The following is a 21,184-nucleotide window of genomic DNA, read 5'->3' as shown; positions in this document are numbered from 1 at the left end:
TGAAGGCAAATTTGAAGAAAAATCAAAATTGGTATAAGTAGATAATTATTTTAGGTTTTAGTTTTTTAGTCCAAGACGGTAGATGATATATTTAATAAGAACTCAGTAATTTCATATTATCACATAAAGAAGAAAACACAAAAAAGTCAAAGCAAAAAATGTATAAAAAAAATTAATGCAATTAAATGGTATAAAATACACTTTTACTGTTGTACTATATGAATGATGATAAAAACAGCACTGCGTGACTGTACCACGTATAAGAAAACTCGAACCAGTTTTAGCTAAAGACAATTATTATATTGTTTCATTATTATTTACATATTCACAGAAAAATTCACGAAAGGAGTTCCTGAAAAATTAACAAATCGTAATCTAAAAGAACCGAAGTCATATTAAAATTTATTAGATCCATAATTCGAACGAAAAATATTTATTATACAATAACATATACCAGAACACTAATCGAGATCCTACCAGACTTTGTACCACTTTTGAGTTAAACGTATAGTACGATCACTTATTTATGCAGGATCACAATATCCAATTCGACTTTATTATTATAAGTCGAGGCTTACGTCTAAAATAAATTAGTTTTTTCAAATGTTCCCTTTTGCGTTCGATTTAGCCGAGTCAGTGAACCAAAAACAGGGTGGAAATTAATGTGTGTCGACTGTCTGAACTGCGCTCCTACCTAAATTATTTAAACTCCTTAATTAGATCCTAGATTAATACCGTACAAATTCTTGACACATACACAGGGTATTCCAGAAAAAAAACCAAAAGAATCCTGGATCATTCTTTTCCTTTACCTCTTTAAGGACCTCGGTGTTATCTAAGTTTATTGGGACACTGAAGGAATATTTAGTTCCAACTAACTTCCACTAGAAGTGTACTGTCAGCAGTGCACTATACAGAATAGTCTTTTGGAAATTGTATACGTAGATTAACCATTAGGAAAGCCGCTAATAGAAATTTTATTATTAAATTATCAACTTCTCTCAAGTGACACTGCAGTCTATATTTTAATAAAATTGTGTTTTTGGTTAAGATCCGGATAGATCATAACGTTTAGGGTGGTGTATCCATGTCAATAAGCTATTCAGGAACTATAAATTCATTTTAATCTCTTTAATGAATTTGTATCTCAATTAATTTAAAATCTATATTTCTGAGATAGAAATTTGAATTGATGGTGCAGTTGCCTGGGCTTATGAAATTTAATTTATCTTCTACTCACTTTAATATGTTTTCCCTTTTTTCACCTTAAGAATTGATATAAAGAGTTTTGAACTGGTTCCTGAATTTTTGCAAAAAGTAGACAGACATTCGCTGCGATTCTAAACACTTTGTGTTTGTAAGAGATTCACCCTTTACCGAATTTACCCTCCTTAGCAAAAAAGAATTATTCTCATATTCTACGATATTGAATTGAAGTGCAAATCACGCATGATTGATTCTGTTGTATTTTAGTTCAGGATTGTAATGGTTCACTGACTTACAGGCGTATATTTCTTAGTGTTTATAAGGAAAAAACAAACAATATAACCGAAAACAAATAAATAATTTTTGTTTGAATCGCATTGTTAAAATTAACCAATAAAGTTTCATTAAGGACAACACACTTAAAGTTGTCCGGTTTTAACTTTAAGTAAGTGACTCTTGAATTACTATAAAATATACAGCAAAATTGAAACGTCCTGGACTAACTCTAGGTCTTGTCTGAATTGAATCACGAGTTTTCTTACGGAATATAAGGTAATGATTGGATAAACCACGAGTGTGCTGAAATCGATTGGAGAATGTCAACAAATTTGCACTGTTATAGGTAAATTACAATTGATGTATTTCTGACACTTTGTTGGTTGTTTTCATGGTTTTTAAGTGCCGTTTGCCATTCTGCCATTAAATTCGGCACTATTTTATGATTCCAGCGGCTCGAACTATTGATAGGACCCCATCAGAAGTCAAAGAACGTGGAAATATCAATGAGCCCACCTGGTTCTACGTCTGAAGACAAGTTGTAAATGTTATGGTAAAGTTAGGGAAGGTATTGCAATAATACCTTCTAGTAAATTTTTACCCATATCCGCGTTTTTTATTTAATTTAAAACTTTTTAAGCGATTTAATAATTTAAATCAGAGGTTCTTGTCGCGATATATTTTAGGGGTACAAACGCTGAATATGCATCTTCTTTTCTCCCAATGCGTTCTCACTTTGCGCCAATAATGATATAGCCAAGTCTCATGGTAAATTGTACACGACACAAAAAGTTTCGATTGTGTACACGTAGTATTCTTCTCGAAAAACTTCATACTCATGATTTTCATTCTGAAGCAGTTAAGTTGATTGAGTCGTACCTGTCAAACACAGTTCAATATGTTGGAATAAATCTGATATTAAACCATTCAAGGATGGAGTGTCACAAGGACCTGTATTATTTCTTTTTTTTTTATCAATGACTTGGCCTTTTTACGAGGGAAATCAGTAAACACCTTATTAGTCTTCACATATTCATGACATGGACTTTCAGATTTCCGAAAACAATGTTTCAGTGGTTTTGGCAAATTTTACAAACTTACTTCACCTTGAGACATAATACAGTTGAGTGTCCTATTCTCTCAAAGTGTGCAAAAGAGGCTAAATTTCTTGGTGCCTATGGTATTGGTTAAGCTTTCAAAAAAACTGTCCAGTCAGATATTTTTATTTAAAACTGTGGCAAACTTTACATCTCTGCATACCAGTAATTTTCTTTCACTCGTATCCTAACTGGGATATCGTGAATTTTGCAGGCAATCATTTAAGAGGCTTCAAATCTTACCTTCTGTTTACATTTTTCTACAGTACTTGCTGCATGTCCGTCAAAACTTAAATCTCTCTCATGAACACTTCCACAACTATGTAACTAGAAACTGTAGAGATCTTGTGCCAGATTTTAACCGCCTTGGAAAGGTCCAGAAATGGAACCAGGTATTTAGTCACAAAGTTTTATAATTGTATTCCAACAGGTATTAAGGCTCTTGATCTATTACATTTCAAAGGGCAAGTATCAAATAACCTTTAAAGGAATGCCTTCTAATTATTTAAGGAGTACTTTTAATCAAGTTTTTACTTTGTTTTGTAATGTCTGCACTCATATGTGGTTGTAATTGCAGTTTTATAATTTTTGATTGTAATCATTTTATTACATATACCTTGGCCTGTAAAAATAAATTGTTGTATGTGGTTTACGAATAAATGGAATAAATAAATATAATTTCCGATGCATGTGGTTTCTGAAATAACCGATTAATTTATAACCCAAAATCTTCAAGTTTATAAATTAAGTGTTTTTTGCCTTATATCAAAAAGAAGAAACTCCTCGGGTTCATCCTCGAACGAACTTAATTGGCTAATTTTAACCTCGGGGCTTGTATGTGGGTGTGTGTGTGTATTACAGAGACATTCCGTAAAACCGTATTTTTTTCTACAAAAAGGACATTATCGAAACTTCAACGACAAAAGAAAATCACTTGTTTGCCGATTTCTTCGTCACAAGCCTAAAAATTATATACACAATAGACCATTTCTTATCAGCTCTCACGGGAAAGCGCAATATTTTATGGGAAGGTATCATACTAATATAGCAAATACATACGTAACAATTTCGCGATGCAAATTTTTGCTTACACATAAAAAACGAAATGACTCCAGAAAGTACAATGAGGTAGTTTGGTTGAATAGCGCAACTATTACTTCCCATATTTCATTTTGGATGATTAACGACTCTTTACTTCACCATACTTTAGGAAACGAACGGAAAACATAATTATTAATCACTTCAGTTCATAACAACCTAAGAATACACAAAAGCTTCTGGTTTAATTTTTTTTTGTTTGTTTACGATACGATATTAAGTCACGCCTCACGGTGGACGCGTCGAATTAAATCCTAAGCTTGAGGCCCGTCAATATGTCGTTTATCGCTGGATTTTATTTTTAATTTTTTAGTATCTAATAAATATTGACAGGCTCAGCTCTGAACACAATAATTGAACAGTCAGTTCGTGGGTCGCGTTTCTACCGCGGGGGTTCTTCAGCTTTGTTTCACGCGTTTCCGGGGCGGTCCTATCGGCGGGATCTGTTGCGTCGCTAATGCGCGAAAAGCTTCCGCGATCAGGTGCGGGTGCGTCTGGATCATCGATTTCCAGCCCGGGGTGTCCATCACATCCGTGGCGTGCCTGTAATTCAGAAAATGTTTAAATATTGAAAAGTTTATGGGGGAAGTCTTTTCTCCACAAATAAAATGATAATCCTCTAATTTCAGGAGTGATGCGTTTCGGCAAGTGTTCTTGCCATCATCAGGCTCTAAAATATATTACAAACAGTTCAAAAACATATACGAACATTTTTTTCTTGACAGGTGACATAAAAAATACAGGTAAAATTATGAAATTGTAAAATACTGAGTTACTTAACACATACACAAATTGTAAACAATAACAAACAATACTTAAATGGTACATTGCACGACATCTAGTGAACAGTTAAAATTATAACAAAATTGAACAATATGAGATTAGCAGATTTCTACTGAGTACTGGGAGCGAGTGAGAGAGAACCATCGGACTGTAGTGTTATGGGGTGTAAATAAATAAACAAATAAATGTGTGTTAATAAGGAGTGATGCATTTCGGCAAATGCATCACTCCTGAAATTATAGGATTAACATTTTATTTGTGGGGAAAAGATTTCCCCAATATTATATTGACTTTTTCCTTAAATGTTTAAATTATTTATAATAAGTGACAACTATAAGGAACGTAATAAATAATACAGCTTAATCAAACATTGAAACATAACGTAGAATTATTCCCAAACCATTATGCAATGCATCCTTAAATTAGCGGATAAATTCATTAAAAATTAAATGGACCGTTTCTCAAAAAAATGCCCGAACTCATCGATTTTAATATTTGCTTTAGGGTTTTTCTACGTGGAAATTAAATATATAGGGTGACTCAAAAAAGATATAACGTCATCAATATTGTTTTTTAAATGGAAACCACCATTTTTTAGTGCAGAATCAGAAAGAACGCATTTTTTTACAAAGGTTAATGACTAGTGGTTACATAGGCAATTTTGAACGAAAAATGGCGATAAAATGTAAGATTAAAGAAATACCTATCTAAATTAAATGTTGTTATTTTGGCTTTTTAGTTGTTTTTGTCAGTGTCAAAAAGTGCTATAAAACCATAGTAAATTATTCGAAATGTCTGGAAAATATTAGGTTAGACTGAATTGAAAAATGCCTCGAAAATATTTGAATCGTGAATTTCGAAAAGGACTTAACTCGGATTTTGATCAAATTTGACTTTTCCGCAAATTTGTCAGGTTCAGTAGTAGGCCAACATTTTATAAAGGAAAAGGGCTCATATCTGATTTTGTTCTTACAAATACGAACTCGTGGTTTTTAAAGAAAATTTCGAAAAGGACTCATCTCGCTGAGATGGGTCCTTTTCGTAATGCATTGCGGCGCGTTTAGTAAATGAAGCGAACCAAAAAGAGGATTTCTTATTTTTATAAGACGTGAATTTTATTGGAGTATAGGCATCGTAAAGTTTGCTTGTTTCAGTCGCTTTACGACAGTTGGTTGGTGTAAGTCAAGTTTGTCATTTGAATTAGTAAACAATCACATATTTTGGGTACTGTTTTGTTCAACGTTACTAGTTTTTTCTAAACAATGAGTGAGTCTAGTAGTTCGGACGAGGCAGATACAGGAGTAGAGAAAAAGAAGCGAGGAGTAAGAAATAGTGAAATGTATAAAAATGTACTTGCACACACAAACCACGTGGGTAAAAATATTCCTTGTAGGAAATCTGGGCCTAGTTGTAGCTAAGTGTATACCTATGTTCTATTACATAATTAAAAAATAATAGGAGATGTGGATAGAGGTAGATAAATAATGTTATTTATTTAGTAGGTAGATATTATATTCAATATAATTATAATATATACAAAAATGGTTCTGTGAAAAAATAGTTTTATCTTTGTAGGTGCATTCGAAAATGTTTCGATCTTTCCGATGATGCCAAAAAAGCAATATTGAATCGCATAAATGGTTTTAATACCAAAGATGAACAGGACATATATATTAAAGGATTGATGGAGGCGTTCCCTGCGAAGGATACTTCTAAACGTCAAGAAGATAAAATTAGTAAGCCAAAGAGTTACTCTTATAAGTATTTTATCGAAGCAGATGGAAATAGAAAAGAAGTATGTAAAGTAGCCTTTCTAAACTTGCATGGTGTTACCGACAAGAGAATAAAGAGAATTCGACTACTAAAAATTGCAAATAAAAGCCCCCACGATATGCGAGGAAAATCTGCCGGGTCTAGAAGCAATGTAATGCCCGCAGAAATATGTGCTTTAATTCACAACTTTAGCGAGTCAATTCCTGTTAAAGAAATTCACTATTCAAACAACATTGTAAAAAAATACTTATCATCTGTTTTGAATGTGACAATATTGCATGAGAGATTTTCGGCAAAATATCCAGAAAGCAAAGTAAATTATCAGTTTTTTAGAAATTATTTCAATGTAAATTTTGACTTGGCATTTGGCAGGCCACAAATTGATATGTGCTCAAAATGTGAAGAAATTAGCGTTAAGCTGAAGAATCCCCATTTAAACGATAATGCCAAGAGGGTCGCCAGTGCGGAGCTAATCCTACATAAGCGTCGGGCATCGAAGTTTTTTAATAAAGCCAAAGCTATTACAGAAAAATGTAACGAGAATGGCAGTACCATTTTCGGATTGTCTTTCGATTATATGCAGAATCTACCACTGCCAGTACTTCCAGTCCAAGAAGTGTTTTATTACCGCCAACTTTGGGTATACGAATTCTACGTACATAATATGAAAACGGGGAAGGCAACTTTGTATTCCTATCACGAGGGTCAAGCGTTGAAGGGACCAAACGAAGTAGCTTCGTTTTTAAATGACTTTATATGTAAAAATATTCCTGAAAATATTACAGAATTACATTTATTCTGCGACGGATGTCCTGGGCAAAATAAAAATATTTTATCGCTTTGTCACTTACTCGAAATTTCAAAGTTTTTCTTTATTTTCCCCAAAGAGGTCATTCCTTTAATGACTTTGATAGAGATATTGCAACCATAAAGCGTAAGATTAAAAGAGAAGATCGTTTATTTACTCACGAGCAGTATTTAATACTCAGTAGCACTAAAACAGACAAATTTTGTGTAAAAACGATAACTTATACCGATATCATTGATTTCAAGGCATATTGCAAAGTACACTTTAAAGCAAAACCGTTATCAGAAAGATGCTATGGAAAAAAAGTTGCTAAAGAAAACAAAGTATCTTTTCAAGTTTCAAGTTTTTATAAATTTGACTTTAATCCAGAAAAGCCTGGAGAAGTTTTATGCCGCCCCTTCATTCACAGCAAAATTAATACTGAAACTTGTAGCCTTTCAAAAACTAAAGGTATTTGTGCTAATCTTCCTACTGTTGAAGACTTTCCATGCTACTCCTCAAAACTGCCAATAAATAACTTAAAAATGACTGACTTGAAAAAGTTGAGGCAGTATATACCTGCAGAATATGAAGACTTTTACGATAGTATTTTGAGCTGGCCGACTACTGACAGAGAAGCAGGAGCTGCCATCGAACAAGACTTTTAGCAGAGTTACTTTTTGTTTGTTATTATTTTCCAAATAAATTAACAAAAACAAATTTTGATCTTTAAGGATTTTTTTTAGTTTTTTGTATCTTTCTTTAAAAAATAAAGTTGAAGTTTCTTTATTAATGTTCTTGTGATTATATAACCTCTCAAGTGGTGCTTAAATTTCGAAAACGGCTCATCTCGGAAAATTCTAAAGTCCATTTTCTCCATGTATACTTATTTGAAAAGAAAAAAATTTGGCAAGGTTAAGATGTCAAACAAAGGTTGTGAATATTAGGAAAATTCATATTTTCGTAGTTCAAATCTGTCAGAAGCAATTCATTTTTTAGCTTTTCCTGGAAAATTACGTTTTTGCGAGATAAGCCATTTTCGAAATTCACGATTCATTTAAAATGTCTTCAAATGCCTGAAATAAGATAGAACATTAAATTCCGATGAAAGAAAGAAATTAGATTAAATACCTATAATGAGTTACTTATTTTATTGGGTATTACGTCACTTATAGCAAAAATCAATTTAGAAATTACTATCTCACACGCTCAAAAATTAAAAAAACAAGAAAATAGACATATTCACGTATTTAAAAGAAACATGAACTCAAATCTATAATAATGATACAGTTCGATATACTTAATTTCATTTAATTCCAATAAGTTTTAAATACAATAATTTACTTGAGGTATAATAAATAGGAGCTGAGGTTAAATCTATTAATTTCTGAGCTCGTTTCTTCTTTTCAATATCATACCTAACTTTGTTATGAATATTAAAATTAAAAAACGATAAAAACAACGAGAAGGCGTACTTTTAAAAAAAATACCTAATTTGAACCAGCATTTCGGTAGTTATATCTACTACCGTTATCAAGGTAATTAAAGTAAAATTAAAAATATAAACAAAATATACTCATTTTGCAAATCGTCCACTATATAATACCTTCAAAATTCTTTCCTGTTTTGAAAGATAACAAAAAATTCAAAGGTTACTTCTTTAAAATTAATTATTTAATACCCAATAAAATAAATAACTCATTATGAATTCGTCACAACAATACAGATTTCAATTAAATACCTATAATAAAAATCACTAAGTGCCTGAAAACAAGAATCATTGCTTAATTTCCTGGAATAGAAAAACCACTCAACTATCTACAATAAAACAGTGTTGAAATAAATGGATACCGTAAATGGAATTGCCATATAAATAGTGAAAAACTTCGATATATTTTATTTGTGTTTAAAAAATTGAAGATATACTTGATGTCATGCAACTAAGATGAGTATATTACGTCTTGGTTGGATCACAAGCTAAGGTGGAACTTACTACAAACATATTAAACCTTTAGAGGTTATATCAAATTTTTTTTTGAAAAGTATTTACAACAGAGAATAGACCAAAAATACAAAAACAAAATGAGGATATAGGGAACAAATGACAACAACGATACATAAAACATTTAAGAATTTAGTACAAAGATTGGGATAATAGACCCTGTTAAAACGATAACTTTTAACCCAACTAAAACTTATTTTTGTACTTGGTTCTGTGGACAACAATCTATAATATACAGCAAACACCCCAAAACTGGTCTATGAACTTCGGTGGGTTTTTCAGTTTATTCAACATTTTCTATTTAATAGTAAAATGGTTGGAAAAGTATTTTAAATTTGGAAATAAACGTTGTATATTTGTACTTGCATTTAAAAATAATATTGATGATGTTTTCCGAATCGCGTTTTAAGTTTTAGGACTGCCCTAATTTAAGCCACCACTTTTATATTGACGGAGAAAATAAAAACACTTTTAAATATAACAATAAAGTCACTTTTCCTTCATTAAGTAGAGATAACGATAAGCGATAATGGTTATTCCTATATTATTCCAAATTGAAATTAAAAAAAAAGAAAAGGAAAAATACTTACGTATTAATAAAATCAATCGCCTGCGCCTTTAACTGGTCCGCGCTGTGCAAATCGGCTAAAATTAATATTTCCGCCGCGTTCTCGATCGAAAGGTTCGAACACAACGCCTCCTCGCACATTACTTTTAACCTTTCTAGTGCATACTAGAAAAAAAAATACTTGTAATTAACTTACACTCTATATTTATCGATTATGCAGTGCGAGTCTGTAATTTGGAATAAATTCGATTTGGATTCTGCACAAAATTCCAAATATTTTGATGATTCACATGCCATACCTTTATTTACCTGTTTTGAAGTTTTGATTTTTTTATTTTAAAAATGTTTTAAATTCAAAAAATATGCGTTTCAGTAAATAGTTTTTTTTTCGTAATGTATTTTACGAATGTCTTATAAAAATGTGGCATTTTTATAATTTCGACATTGCCACAAGACGTGCCTTTACTGTCGGATAATCAGATTTAAGTTTCTTTAATTTTTTTTTTATGAAATGATTAATTGATGAATGGGTAAATTGAATGAATGCAGTTAAAAGTTAATTATCCTGTTTGTCTTGATCAAATCAAAAAGTATTAAAAAAAAAATTATAAAATGTCAAAGTCAACATTTCGATCACACCATTCCACCAAAACGAAAATACGATGGACCGGTGATTGCGTTCAGCCAATCATTGATGGACCCATTATATTAACTGAGAAACGTGATGTGATGGGAAGCAGATAATTTGGAAAAGCAAATAGAAAATTTTGCTTAACACGTTCGCTGCCAAACACTCTAAAAAACCGAAGAATTATCTTTTCTAATTTTGTGAACGTAACACATTCTGCATCTTTTTCTAATTTGCTTTCCGTTTCCATCTTTCTGGAATTTCAAAGGAAGATGTTCACTGGCAACATTGCTTTTAGGTATAGTTACTTGTTTATTGGTTTCGTTTGCTTCAGAAAGAAGTTGTTTTACAAGAGTGTGTCGGAAATCATAATAATCGAGTTTTCCTTTAGAAGAATGTCTATTATACAATAGAAAACTATTCAATGTGGCAATTGACAAAGATTGGACAAACAACTTCTTATACCATCTTAGAGTTTTTCTTTCGGAACAATAATAAGACAGTGTTTGGTCTATTCCCGTCATATTTTTATTATATTCTATTATTGCCTTAGGTTTTAGTTTTCTTTCACCTCTTCTATTTTCGACATATTCGAAATTACCGCCAAACGCCGTTGAAATAAACAAAACTTCTCTTTTATCTAGCCACTTTCCAATCACTATATTTTCAGAACATTTTGTTAGTACTTCTCCCTTCTTGAGCTTTGCCTCAACTACATCTTTGGGATTTTCTTTCCTATCTTTTCTTAATGTTCCAGTGATAAAAGTCTTGCATTTGCAAGGGTATAACTATTGTAAAAATTGTCAAGAAACACACTATGCCCCTTGTCTAAATAGTTTTGCATCAATGCCAATACAACATTTGTTCGCTCAGGATATATAATTTCATTCCATACTTGTGTCTCTTGTTTTTAATATACTGGCGAAACCTCAATCGTCCTCGCCATGACACCATTGACTCGTCCAGAGATACATTTTTACCAGGATAATAAATTTCATCCATTAAGTTATTTAGAAAATCTTGAATATATCTTATTGTATGCAAACGATCCCCAAGTTCAGCTTCTCCTCTATTGGGATTTTTTGAAAAATGCAAACACCGCATTATGATCAAAAATCTATTTCGGCTCATATAGTGTGTAAAAAAAGGCAAGTTGTAAAGCTGATCTGTCTTGCAATAGCCCTGGGTTCTCTTTATTTGGATGTGACCCATATGAAGCAGCAAGCAAAGAAAATGTTGAGTTCGCAAACCGTAAGTGGTTTCCAAGTCGTAATTCGGGATTTTTCACTAGTTTTCTCACTTAGAAAAAGTTCTTCCGCATATCGATTCGTTTCGTCTACGATATGTAGCAAAAGTTCGTTCGTAAATAATAAATTAAAAAATCCATAAACAGAGTCGTCTAATACATCTACTTGTAGGCCAGAATTACCTGAGAATGGATTTTTTTTCAAGCAAAGTGTGTCAGTCCAACCAATAGTCGGCAAATTATCATCGCTTTGTACTGGAGCAGGAGAGGCTGGCAGTCAGTGACGGCTTGCTAATAGGCGCGCGTCCGCCCCCCAGCAATTTCATTAAAAATTACTTATTTTAAATTTCAAACTCGTGTGCAATAATTATTAATTATAATTATATTAGATTATCTAATATAATTAATAATTACTGCACACGAGTTTGAAATTTAACATAAGTAATTTTTAATGAAATTACTAAGGGGGCACGCGCCCTTGCGCGCCTATTAGCAAGCCGCCACTGCAGGCAGTTAAAAATTTTCCTCGTCCGGCCCTGAACGTTCGTCACTACTGGAAAGCTCATATATTCACTGCCACTATCCATGAATGGTTCTTCCTCACTTTCTGAATCGTCAGCGTACCGCAGCAGTTCATCATACCTTAGAGGTCTCCTTCTTTCCCAATCACTACGTAATTTTTTCGGGCCTGAAGGCCCCGGAATTTCGTTATCCATAACACTCTAACTTGACAAAAATTCCCAAAACCGACAATGCAAAAACACGTGCTTAACGGCGCCAAAATTGCCGACGTGAGTGCAACAGTCTATTGCCTCAAAAGTCGCAATATTACTGTCTATTAGTGATGCGAAGAGTCCGGATTAATCGTCCGTTCAATCCGAATATCAAATTATTCCGAATCAATCCGGATATCTATACTCTATTTCAGAAGTGTATAGAGCAATAAACTGGGGAATTCCGTTCTGTTTGGCTACATTTCGTGGTAGTTCATAGGCGCAGGTACTTATAATAGTTATGAATTTAATTTTCACGGATTAAATGCCTTTATTTTGAAAGAGATTAGATACTAAATAAATACTTTTAATCCTTTTGTATAGGTACCTATCTTTTAACGCTTTGTAACATGCAAAAATGGGGTCAGGTAATATATACAGACTATAAATACTTTTAAATCATATTTTAAACGTTAGTAGTCACTGCTACGCTGTAGTGTAATCACAATATTATTATCCCAATATTTAAAAAATGGAGGTATTCAGTCCAACGAAAAGATGTACTAAAAATTCTCCACTATCGCTGAGTGAAAAAGTTATTATTTTAAATGTACATGATTGCATAAAACACGATTACCCTAGTTTTACTGTGCAAGAAATTGTTGAAAAATTTTCTCGAATGAGTGGAATTGGAAAGTCCACCATTTTCAAATTGTTGCGGGAAAGAAAATTAGCAGGTCAAGTGGAATCTCCCAAGCAAAAGCCAGGACGACCTACAAAAGTCCTTGATGAAAATGCTAAATGTATAATTCGAAGAAAAGTTCACTCTTTTTATTTTAAAAAGGAAATACCCACCCTAGACAAAATTTTAATGGAGCTTGGCCGAGATGACAGTATTCCGTTGATAAGTAGAAAACTTTTATGGAAAACTTTAAAAAATATGGATTTTGCCTGGGAAAAGCATAACCGTAAAGCACTTTTACTGGAGAGCGACGAAATTGTTTGTTGGAGACGACAATACTTGAGAAGTATCAAGCAGTACCGCAGGGAGCCAAAGAAAGTTTTTTATCTTGATGAGACGTGGATTAACGAAGGTTATATAGTCCAAAAAATGTGGCAAGACAAAAATATAACCAGTGCTCGCCAAGCTTTCATAGAAGGCCTGTCTACGGGTATTAAAGTACCTTCGGGAAAAGGAAAAAGACTTATAATCACACATATTGGAAGCGAAGAGGGATTTTTAAAAGAAGGTCTGCTAACCTTTGAGTCGACTCGCACAGGAGATTACCATGAAGACATGAACTCAGACGTTTTCGAGGACTATTTTGGTGAAATGATAAAATTTCTTCCGGCTAATTCGGTGGTGGTTATGGATAACGCAAGCTATCATTCACGGCGAATAGAGAAGACGCCAACTTCAAGTTGGAGAAAGCAAGAAATTATCGATTGGCTGACTGCAAAAGGTATTGCGTTTGAAGCAAATTTGATAAAAAAAGAACTGCTGGCAATAGCAAACTTACACAAAACTCGTTTCATGAAATACGCCGTGGAAGATATAGCCGAAAAATATAATATAACTGTACTGCGCTTACCGCCATATCATTGCGAACTAAATCCTATAGAACTGATATGGGCGCAGGTAAAAGGATTTGTAGCAAGACAAAACACGACTTTTAATTAAAATGAAAGATGTTACGCTACTGTTTGATCAAGCCATTACGGAAGCGACACCAGAGAATTGGCGAAAAGCAGTCCAGCATGTAATTAAGCAAGAGGACAAAATGTGGGATCTTGACAACCTCATCGATCAGACAGTCGATCCTTTAATTATAATGTCAAGAGGTGATGACAGTTCGTTAGATGACGAAGAAGACTACAATCTATTATAATTTAAAATTGTTATACACTGTTCAAAAAGTGCCAGATCCAAAAGTGACATTTTCAACTGTTTTACTCTACATATTATGTTCAATAAATTTGTGAAAGAAATATATTATTCCATTTAAACAAAAGTAACTTTCTAAAATAAAATAGCATTTAAGTACATTAATTATAAGGTAAAAAACAAGTCCCAGTTGCACGCCTTTGGCGAACCGTTTTCAATGTTTATCAGTGGGTAACAATGGGCAAAACTCATAAATTGACCCAAAACCGGGTGGCACTACCTGCAATCAACGAAAAGAAAGAATTTTACATTGAAACTAATACCCAACTAAGGTAGTGGCATAAAATATTGGTGGATCACCAGGTACCACTTTTGCATACCTAATGAGGTTTTATTGCTCTACACACTTCTGAAATCGAGTATAAATGGTCCGGATACACGCCGCCCGTCGTCCGTTAGCCCGACGATGAAATAATTGTATGAGCTTGCACGAGGCTCACGAAGTTCCACGTTCCACCGGCTAAGAGAATCCGAATTAAATCGTCCGGACAAATAACCCGGCAATCGGCAACAAAGCATTTTCGTATTGATATTTTGCATCATTTAAAATACACTTGATTTATTACATACATAATTAGCTAATTTAGTTTTGACATCATGTAGAAATCCGTAAAAACGAAATGTCTAATGGGTTGCATAATGCATACCTTATATTCGAAAAACAGCTATAAAAAACGTTTATCGGACGGTCGAGCATCGAGCCCGAAACATGGCATAATTTGCCGAACGGGCGAGACATTGAGCGGATGAAAAAACCGAATTTTCAATTCATCCGAATCAACACTGTCCGGATATTGAATTATACTACTGTCTATTTAAAATTATAATTGCACTGGACGCAAATGTCTCGTCATCGGCTCTTGGTGGGAGAAGACCATGACGCAACATATGCGTCACTGGCAGCGAACGTGTAGCGGTAGATCGACTGCTAAATTTAAAAACGCGCCCTATTATTCTGGTAACTAATAAACGTATGCGCAACTTTCAATCTCAATTGACGTGTCCGAGCGTTTTTTTCCGAACACGCCCCCGTTTATTTATTATCGAATTTATTCCAAGTCACAGACTCGCACAGTATGCGCTCATTCTCCTTGACACTGACCTTATCGGCGGCCGCTAAGAGATCATCCGCCATTTTTTCTAAATTCGACGCTTTGCCCGTATAAATAAATCTTAACATTTCGCGAAGCACCTCGTGGTCCACGTCCGTTATGTCCACTCTGTTATGTTTCCGTTCTTCCATTTCGTGCTCGAACATCGCTTGAAAAACGGGACTTCGAGCTACAACCGTTACGGAGTTTTACATACAAAAAGGAAAATATTAAAGTCGGGTTATATTACCTGCTAAAATGGCTTTATGCGCTTGAAACTCCCTGCCCGCCACCGAAAGGGTCACATCGCTGAACTTTTGATTCTCAAAGAGTAGCCCCAAATCGTCGGATAACCGACACTCGGGTACTTTAAACTGTACCGTATTCGATTGTCCTGAGATGTTCACACTGTCGGCCACAACGCTCACCTAAAAATGTTTTTCTTAGTCAATTACACCCGAGTTTGATTTTGAGTTAATGTTCAAGGTTATTTCAAGATCAATCCCTGACATAGAGTGTGTTTCACCAAGAACTGTAGAATAAACACAAATTTCAAAAGAGTCTCTTTTGACTTAAATAAGTTGATCAAACACACCGTAAGACAGCTACAAAATTACATCCCTAAAGTCATTAATAGGAAAAACAGACTGTATTCCACGGATTTTTTATACAATGACAACCTGTGAAATATAGATATATTTTTTGGTACGTAAAACTAATGAATAAAACACAGTAATGCCACATTTACTATTATTACCAAGGCATCATGGAGAAATAGAATAGAAGGATTCAACTGCCTGGAAGAAATTAAAAATTTCATTAATTTATAATGCAAAAATGATTAAGGAAGGAAACATATTTAAGCTAAAGGGGATTTAGTGAAGAAAAACTCAACAATTCATAGAAATCATGTTTTTCTTCCAGGAACACGAAATACTCCTGACATCAAGTGCTGCAAAAGATATTATAATAAAAGTAGGATAAAGGCAAATAAAGTGTGAAAACAATAATAAAATTAAACAAGAAAACTGGAAACCTAAAAAGTACTTTTGAAAACGGTAACAAAGTTGGAAAAGGGACTATTTTCATAATCGAGTTAGTATATGTATAATCTCAAAAATTCTTTTATTCTTCTGGAAACTCCAGGGTCAACTGCCTAGAAGAAATCAATAATTTAATTTAATTGCAATAAAAATTAAAGCTAGGATAAAGGCAAACAAACAAAAAAAACTGAGAAATTAAACCCAGACTATTTCCATGATTTACTACTAAACGTCCAACCTGGAAAAATCTTTTATTCTTCCAGGATTCAATTTCCTGGAAGAAATCAAAAACCTCATTAACTGATTGTTCAAAAATGATTAAAAAAAGAAACACATAAAGATTAAGCGAGCTATAGTGCAACTGCAAATATCAAAATTAATAGAAAAATAAAAAAAGTTTTTCTTCCAGGCACTCCAATGCCTAACAGTACATCAATAAAAAATCTTTTATTTTCGATAGTAAAAAGCTGCATAATCATCTTCTTGCAGATATCAAAGAGATTCATAGTAAAAAGCTCTTTCGAAAAAGTGTAAAAAGATTGATGTACTGTGTCCTTTTTTAATATGTTCTACTGCGGTAAAGTTTTAATATTTTATCGATGAATATGTAAATTTGCGTTTGAATTTGAATATTGTATAATATGTTAAATCTTGTTGTATTCTTACTATTTTTTTACAGCTTTGTCAACAAGATTTCTTATGACCATAAAGCTCATATTGATTGACTAAGATATTATCATATCCTACGGCATTAAAAAACCACTCTGTACAAAAGTATAACTTACCTCACAAAATATGGTAAGCTTATCGTCCGGTAAGAGTCCGTTCGCTTCGTCCAATAGGAAATCGCGTCTAATAAACTTCTTGAACCCCCAGTCTTTGCCCTGCACGAATCGATACGCCCGCTGACTCTCCATCGCTTTCGTTTCCTCCCGTTTCGCATTCAATATGCTAAATTTGAACTTGGCTCTCACCTCGCTCTTGTTGCAAGATACTAAGAGAAGGTACAGTGACAGATAGTCTTTACTTTCTTCGTCCAAACCCTTAGGGTTCACTCTAAGACACCTTAAAAAAAAAAAGGAAAAAAGTGATTTTTTCTTCTTTGTTTTAGTGGTGCAGTATAAGGACAGAATTTACTCACCATCAATTTTTTACTGAAATAATGAAGAATGTGTTGCAACAGAAATGTGTACCCGTCATTTTATTATTATTATTATCGAATTTCTATATTTATGGTCGCACTTACCATTTTAGTTTATCGTTTGCACCGGCGGAAAATGTGGAAGACTTCAGGACTTCCCCCATTTCCTCCCTGCAGAAACTAAAATTATTAATCGTCCACATATAGCTAAATTTAACCACTTTGACCTGAAAGAAAAAAAGGAAACGGATGAAACCTTATATTAAAATAAACTGGTTCATTGTCGTTACTTTATGACAAGGAATGCAAGGCACCACGACATTGAGCAGAAAAATGTTTAAGTTAAAACCGGACATTTTTGTGTTTTGGTCGAAAATGTCACAATTGACAACGATCTTCTGGAGTACGTTCAACGTTTTCAAAATAGCTTTATTGATTCCAAGAAGATACATATATATGAATACAAGGTTAGTATTTCTGTGTAATCAACATAAAAAAAAGTGCCTAACCCAAGTAAATTCCATGACAAAACTGAACAATTTTAGTATCTCAGTTAGTATCTAACTTGCTTATAAATTTAATTAATCCAGACCTAATTAATAAGGCGATCTTAACGAGTATCCCTAAAACCACCATAGATCAAAACTTACTAATAAATTTTCACAAAAATAACTTGGCTAGTGAACCTTTTAAATTTGTTTTGTTTGTTTAAAAGTGTTGAATGACCCTCAAAAAAACACAAGCATTTTTATTTTCTAAAATCAATATAGAAACTGATAGTCTTATTATACATGTTAATGGGAGTGTGGTTGACTGGCAGGAAAAAGTAAAAAATATTTGAGTTATACATGGACCAACCATTGACATTTAATTTTCATATTAATTTAATTTAATTTTATGATTCGTAATATTACACATAGTGTTTTTACAAGTCAATATATAAACGGTAATATATGAAATGCAATTTCATAATTTAAAACTTAAGTATTAACTAAAATTAATAAATAAAAATTATATACGCACATATACAGTAAGATTCTAAAATTTATATATAATTAAAATCTACAGACACTCAATTTAAAAATACTTATAATAGACACACAATTTTTAATTTTTTTAATAAAAGCTTGTTCATTGAGTTCCCTAACCTGCAATGGTAACACATTATAGAAACAAATCCCATGATAAACAGTTCCTCTGCGGGTTCTCCCAAGCCTGCGAAATTCTGGCACAATATTCAGATTGTTTCGAGTTGAATACTGATGTATATTACTGTGTGTTAAATATGATGGTAGATTATTTATTATAAAAGTCAAACATTGCAAGATGAATACACATGGAAAAGTGAGGATGCCAAGTTCAAAATAACAGAATCGACAACAGTCACGGTGCCCCAAACCAGTCATAGCCCTTATGCACCTGCGCTGTAAACTATCTTCTCCCCATGACCATTGAGTAAAGTGACCCCAGTTCAGCACAGCATATGACATAATGGAGCTAAAGTAACCATGATAAGCCAACAACAAAACTTCCCTTGATACAGAGCTAAATAGATTTCTTATTAGAAAGGTTATTTTTGATAACTTAGATGCCAGCTGAATAATGTGGTTTTTCCCAAGTGAGACCAGAGTCAAGAAGTACACCCAAGAACTTTACAGATTCATCCTGTGGCAGATCTATTTGAGAGTTTCGAAGTGAAAAATTTAGATGCTATGTTTTTGAAGCATTAAGGTTTAGTTTGTTTGCTACAAACCATTCCCTCATTTTACTCTCTATTTCCTCTGTACTGGAGATTTTCTGTTTTGCTGGGTGATGATGCTGGAGTAAGTGTCATCAGCAAACAGGATCAACTTATGCTCATGTGCCCAGTCTGTAAAATAAGGCAAGTCATTTACATAAATAAGGAATAAGAGTGGGCCTAGAACGGATCCTCGTGGTACTCCATGATGTAATGGCTGTTAATCAGATACACTAGCATTGTATGACACATATTGCTGTCGGCTATACAGGTATGACGTGACAAAGGCAATGCGCTCTGAATAAAATTTCATAAGATACACAGTCAAAGGCCCTTGTCAGGTCAAAGAATGAAGCATAGGTGTCGAAACCCATTTCCAGACCCCTTGATGAAAAATCCACCAAACTCTCAATATCTGTTACTCCTGAAACCAAACGGACCCTGCATAAGGAGATTGTTATTTTCAAAATGTTGGTACATTTGATCCTTCATGAGTGATTCCAGAATCTTTGAGAAAATTGACAACAGTGATATTGGGCGATAGTTTGACACATCATCAACTGAACTTTTGTTTTTATATATTGGTATCACTTTAGCCACCTTATAGGATGTAGGAAAAATGTTTTCTTTTATGCAGACATTTAAGATATTTGTCAATGGATAAATGATAATATTTTTAATTGTTTTAATGAGTTTAACGTTAAGTTCAAAACAGTCTTTGCTCTTTTTATTTTTAAGAGAGTTTATTTTATCTCTAACCACATTGAAAGTCACCTCATGAAATTTAAAAGAGTCAGTGGTGAATCTACCAGGAGTTAAAAATGTGGAACAATTGTTTGTCGGTGTAGGTAATTCTGAGACTATACTTTCTGCAATGTTAACAAAACAGGTTTTAAAAGTTTGAGCAGTTTGATTTTTTGAAGAAATAGATGTAGCATTTTTTGAACTGATAAAATCCATAGTGCTGCCTGCTTATTTTCCGAGCTCTTAATAAAGTTGTCATGTGCAGCTTTTTTGGCTTTGCACAGCTCTCCCCGATATGACTTTTTATACTGAGTTAACTCTTGCTTAGAAACCATAGTAGGGTGCTGCAAATGAATACTATGTAGTGCTCGTAACCTTTCCCTCATTTTCCTAAGATGTTCACTAAACCATGAAGGTTTGTTTTCTTTAGGGCCCGATTTAAAGATTTTAGATTTAATAGAAAAACTTTCCTCCATAGCATTACCTATTAAACTGGTGAAGGTTTCACATCTGCTGTTGATATCTTGGTTGGTATTGAGAATGGAGTTAAAGTTAATTGATTCGACAGCATTGTAAAAATTGAACAATCCTTTGTCAGTGATTGGCCTGTAATTCACCCTAACGCCACCCCCTCCCCCCCTAACCTGCCCCAATTACTTAAACGTAGACACAATTCCTGTATGGTCCGATAAAGCATCAAGATCAATTGGTATGTAGGCTGATTTTAAACAGACCTATTTTAAAGGCTGATTTTAAACAGACCTATTACCAAACACTGTCTATGGACCATATCTCACAGAATATAATTGAAAACTGCTGTGCCAGATATGTCACAGCAGTTTTGAATTTTTTGCTTAGGGAGCATATCAGTCAGCATGTTCTGGAGCTTTTCAAAACCAACAGCAATTAGTGCATATGGGTTCCATAGTGCATAAAATCACTATCTCAGTTAAACCAAATTATTTAGCAAAATTTTTTAAGCTTCATGACGAATGCCATGAAGTAATCAGGGGAAAAATTGTTTGAATATTATCAGGCATAATACAGAGTTTTTCAAGTTGTTTTTCATATATCAAGCAGCTAGTTTATATAACAAAATACCTGAGAACCTTAAAACATTAAGCTGTCCCTGTTTTAAAAAGAAACTAAAAGACTTTGATCTGGAGTGGTAGGTAAGCTGTGATGAGTCAGTCTGTAGTAATTTTATGCTTGCTCAAAGCTTTTAAATAATGTCATGTATTTTAAAATTTGTCAGTATATTTGAAAGTGGATATTTTATTTGTTATTGCCTACTGGCTAAGTCTT

At 33.4% G+C, this 21,184-nt stretch overlaps 1 protein-coding gene across 3 annotated transcripts in view; it reads right to left on the bottom strand.

Annotated features, from left to right (window-relative positions):
* Window positions 1–278: 278 nt before the first annotated feature.
* The window catches only part of LOC126745406 (protein roadkill), a 35,390-nt gene continuing 14,484 nt past the window's right edge, over window positions 279–21,184 (bottom strand). For 2 of the 3 annotated variants that reach the window (XM_050453246.1, XM_050453247.1), the window contains exons 3-8: window positions 17,503–17,624; window positions 17,042–17,321; window positions 15,464–15,641; window positions 15,225–15,403; window positions 9,613–9,755; window positions 279–4,220 (exon numbers count right to left, since the gene is read on the bottom strand). In XM_050453246.1, the coding sequence (XP_050309203.1) occupies window positions 4,076–4,220; window positions 9,613–9,755; window positions 15,225–15,403; window positions 15,464–15,641; window positions 17,042–17,321; window positions 17,503–17,624 (1,047 nt within the window). In that variant the 3' untranslated portion in view covers window positions 279–4,075. Of the gene's footprint in view, window positions 4,221–9,612; window positions 9,756–15,224; window positions 15,404–15,463; window positions 15,642–17,041; window positions 17,322–17,502; window positions 17,625–17,687; window positions 17,774–21,184 lie in introns of those variants that run through there. The other variant, XM_050453248.1, reaches the window with a different exon arrangement.

This window comes from Anthonomus grandis, chromosome 15, assembly GCF_022605725.1.
Source record: "Anthonomus grandis grandis chromosome 15, icAntGran1.3, whole genome shotgun sequence".
Classification (NCBI taxonomy): Eukaryota; Metazoa; Arthropoda; class Insecta; order Coleoptera; family Curculionidae; genus Anthonomus; species Anthonomus grandis.
The sequence above is the reverse complement of the archived record's forward strand: the minus strand, read 5'-3'. Positions and strand labels throughout refer to the sequence as shown.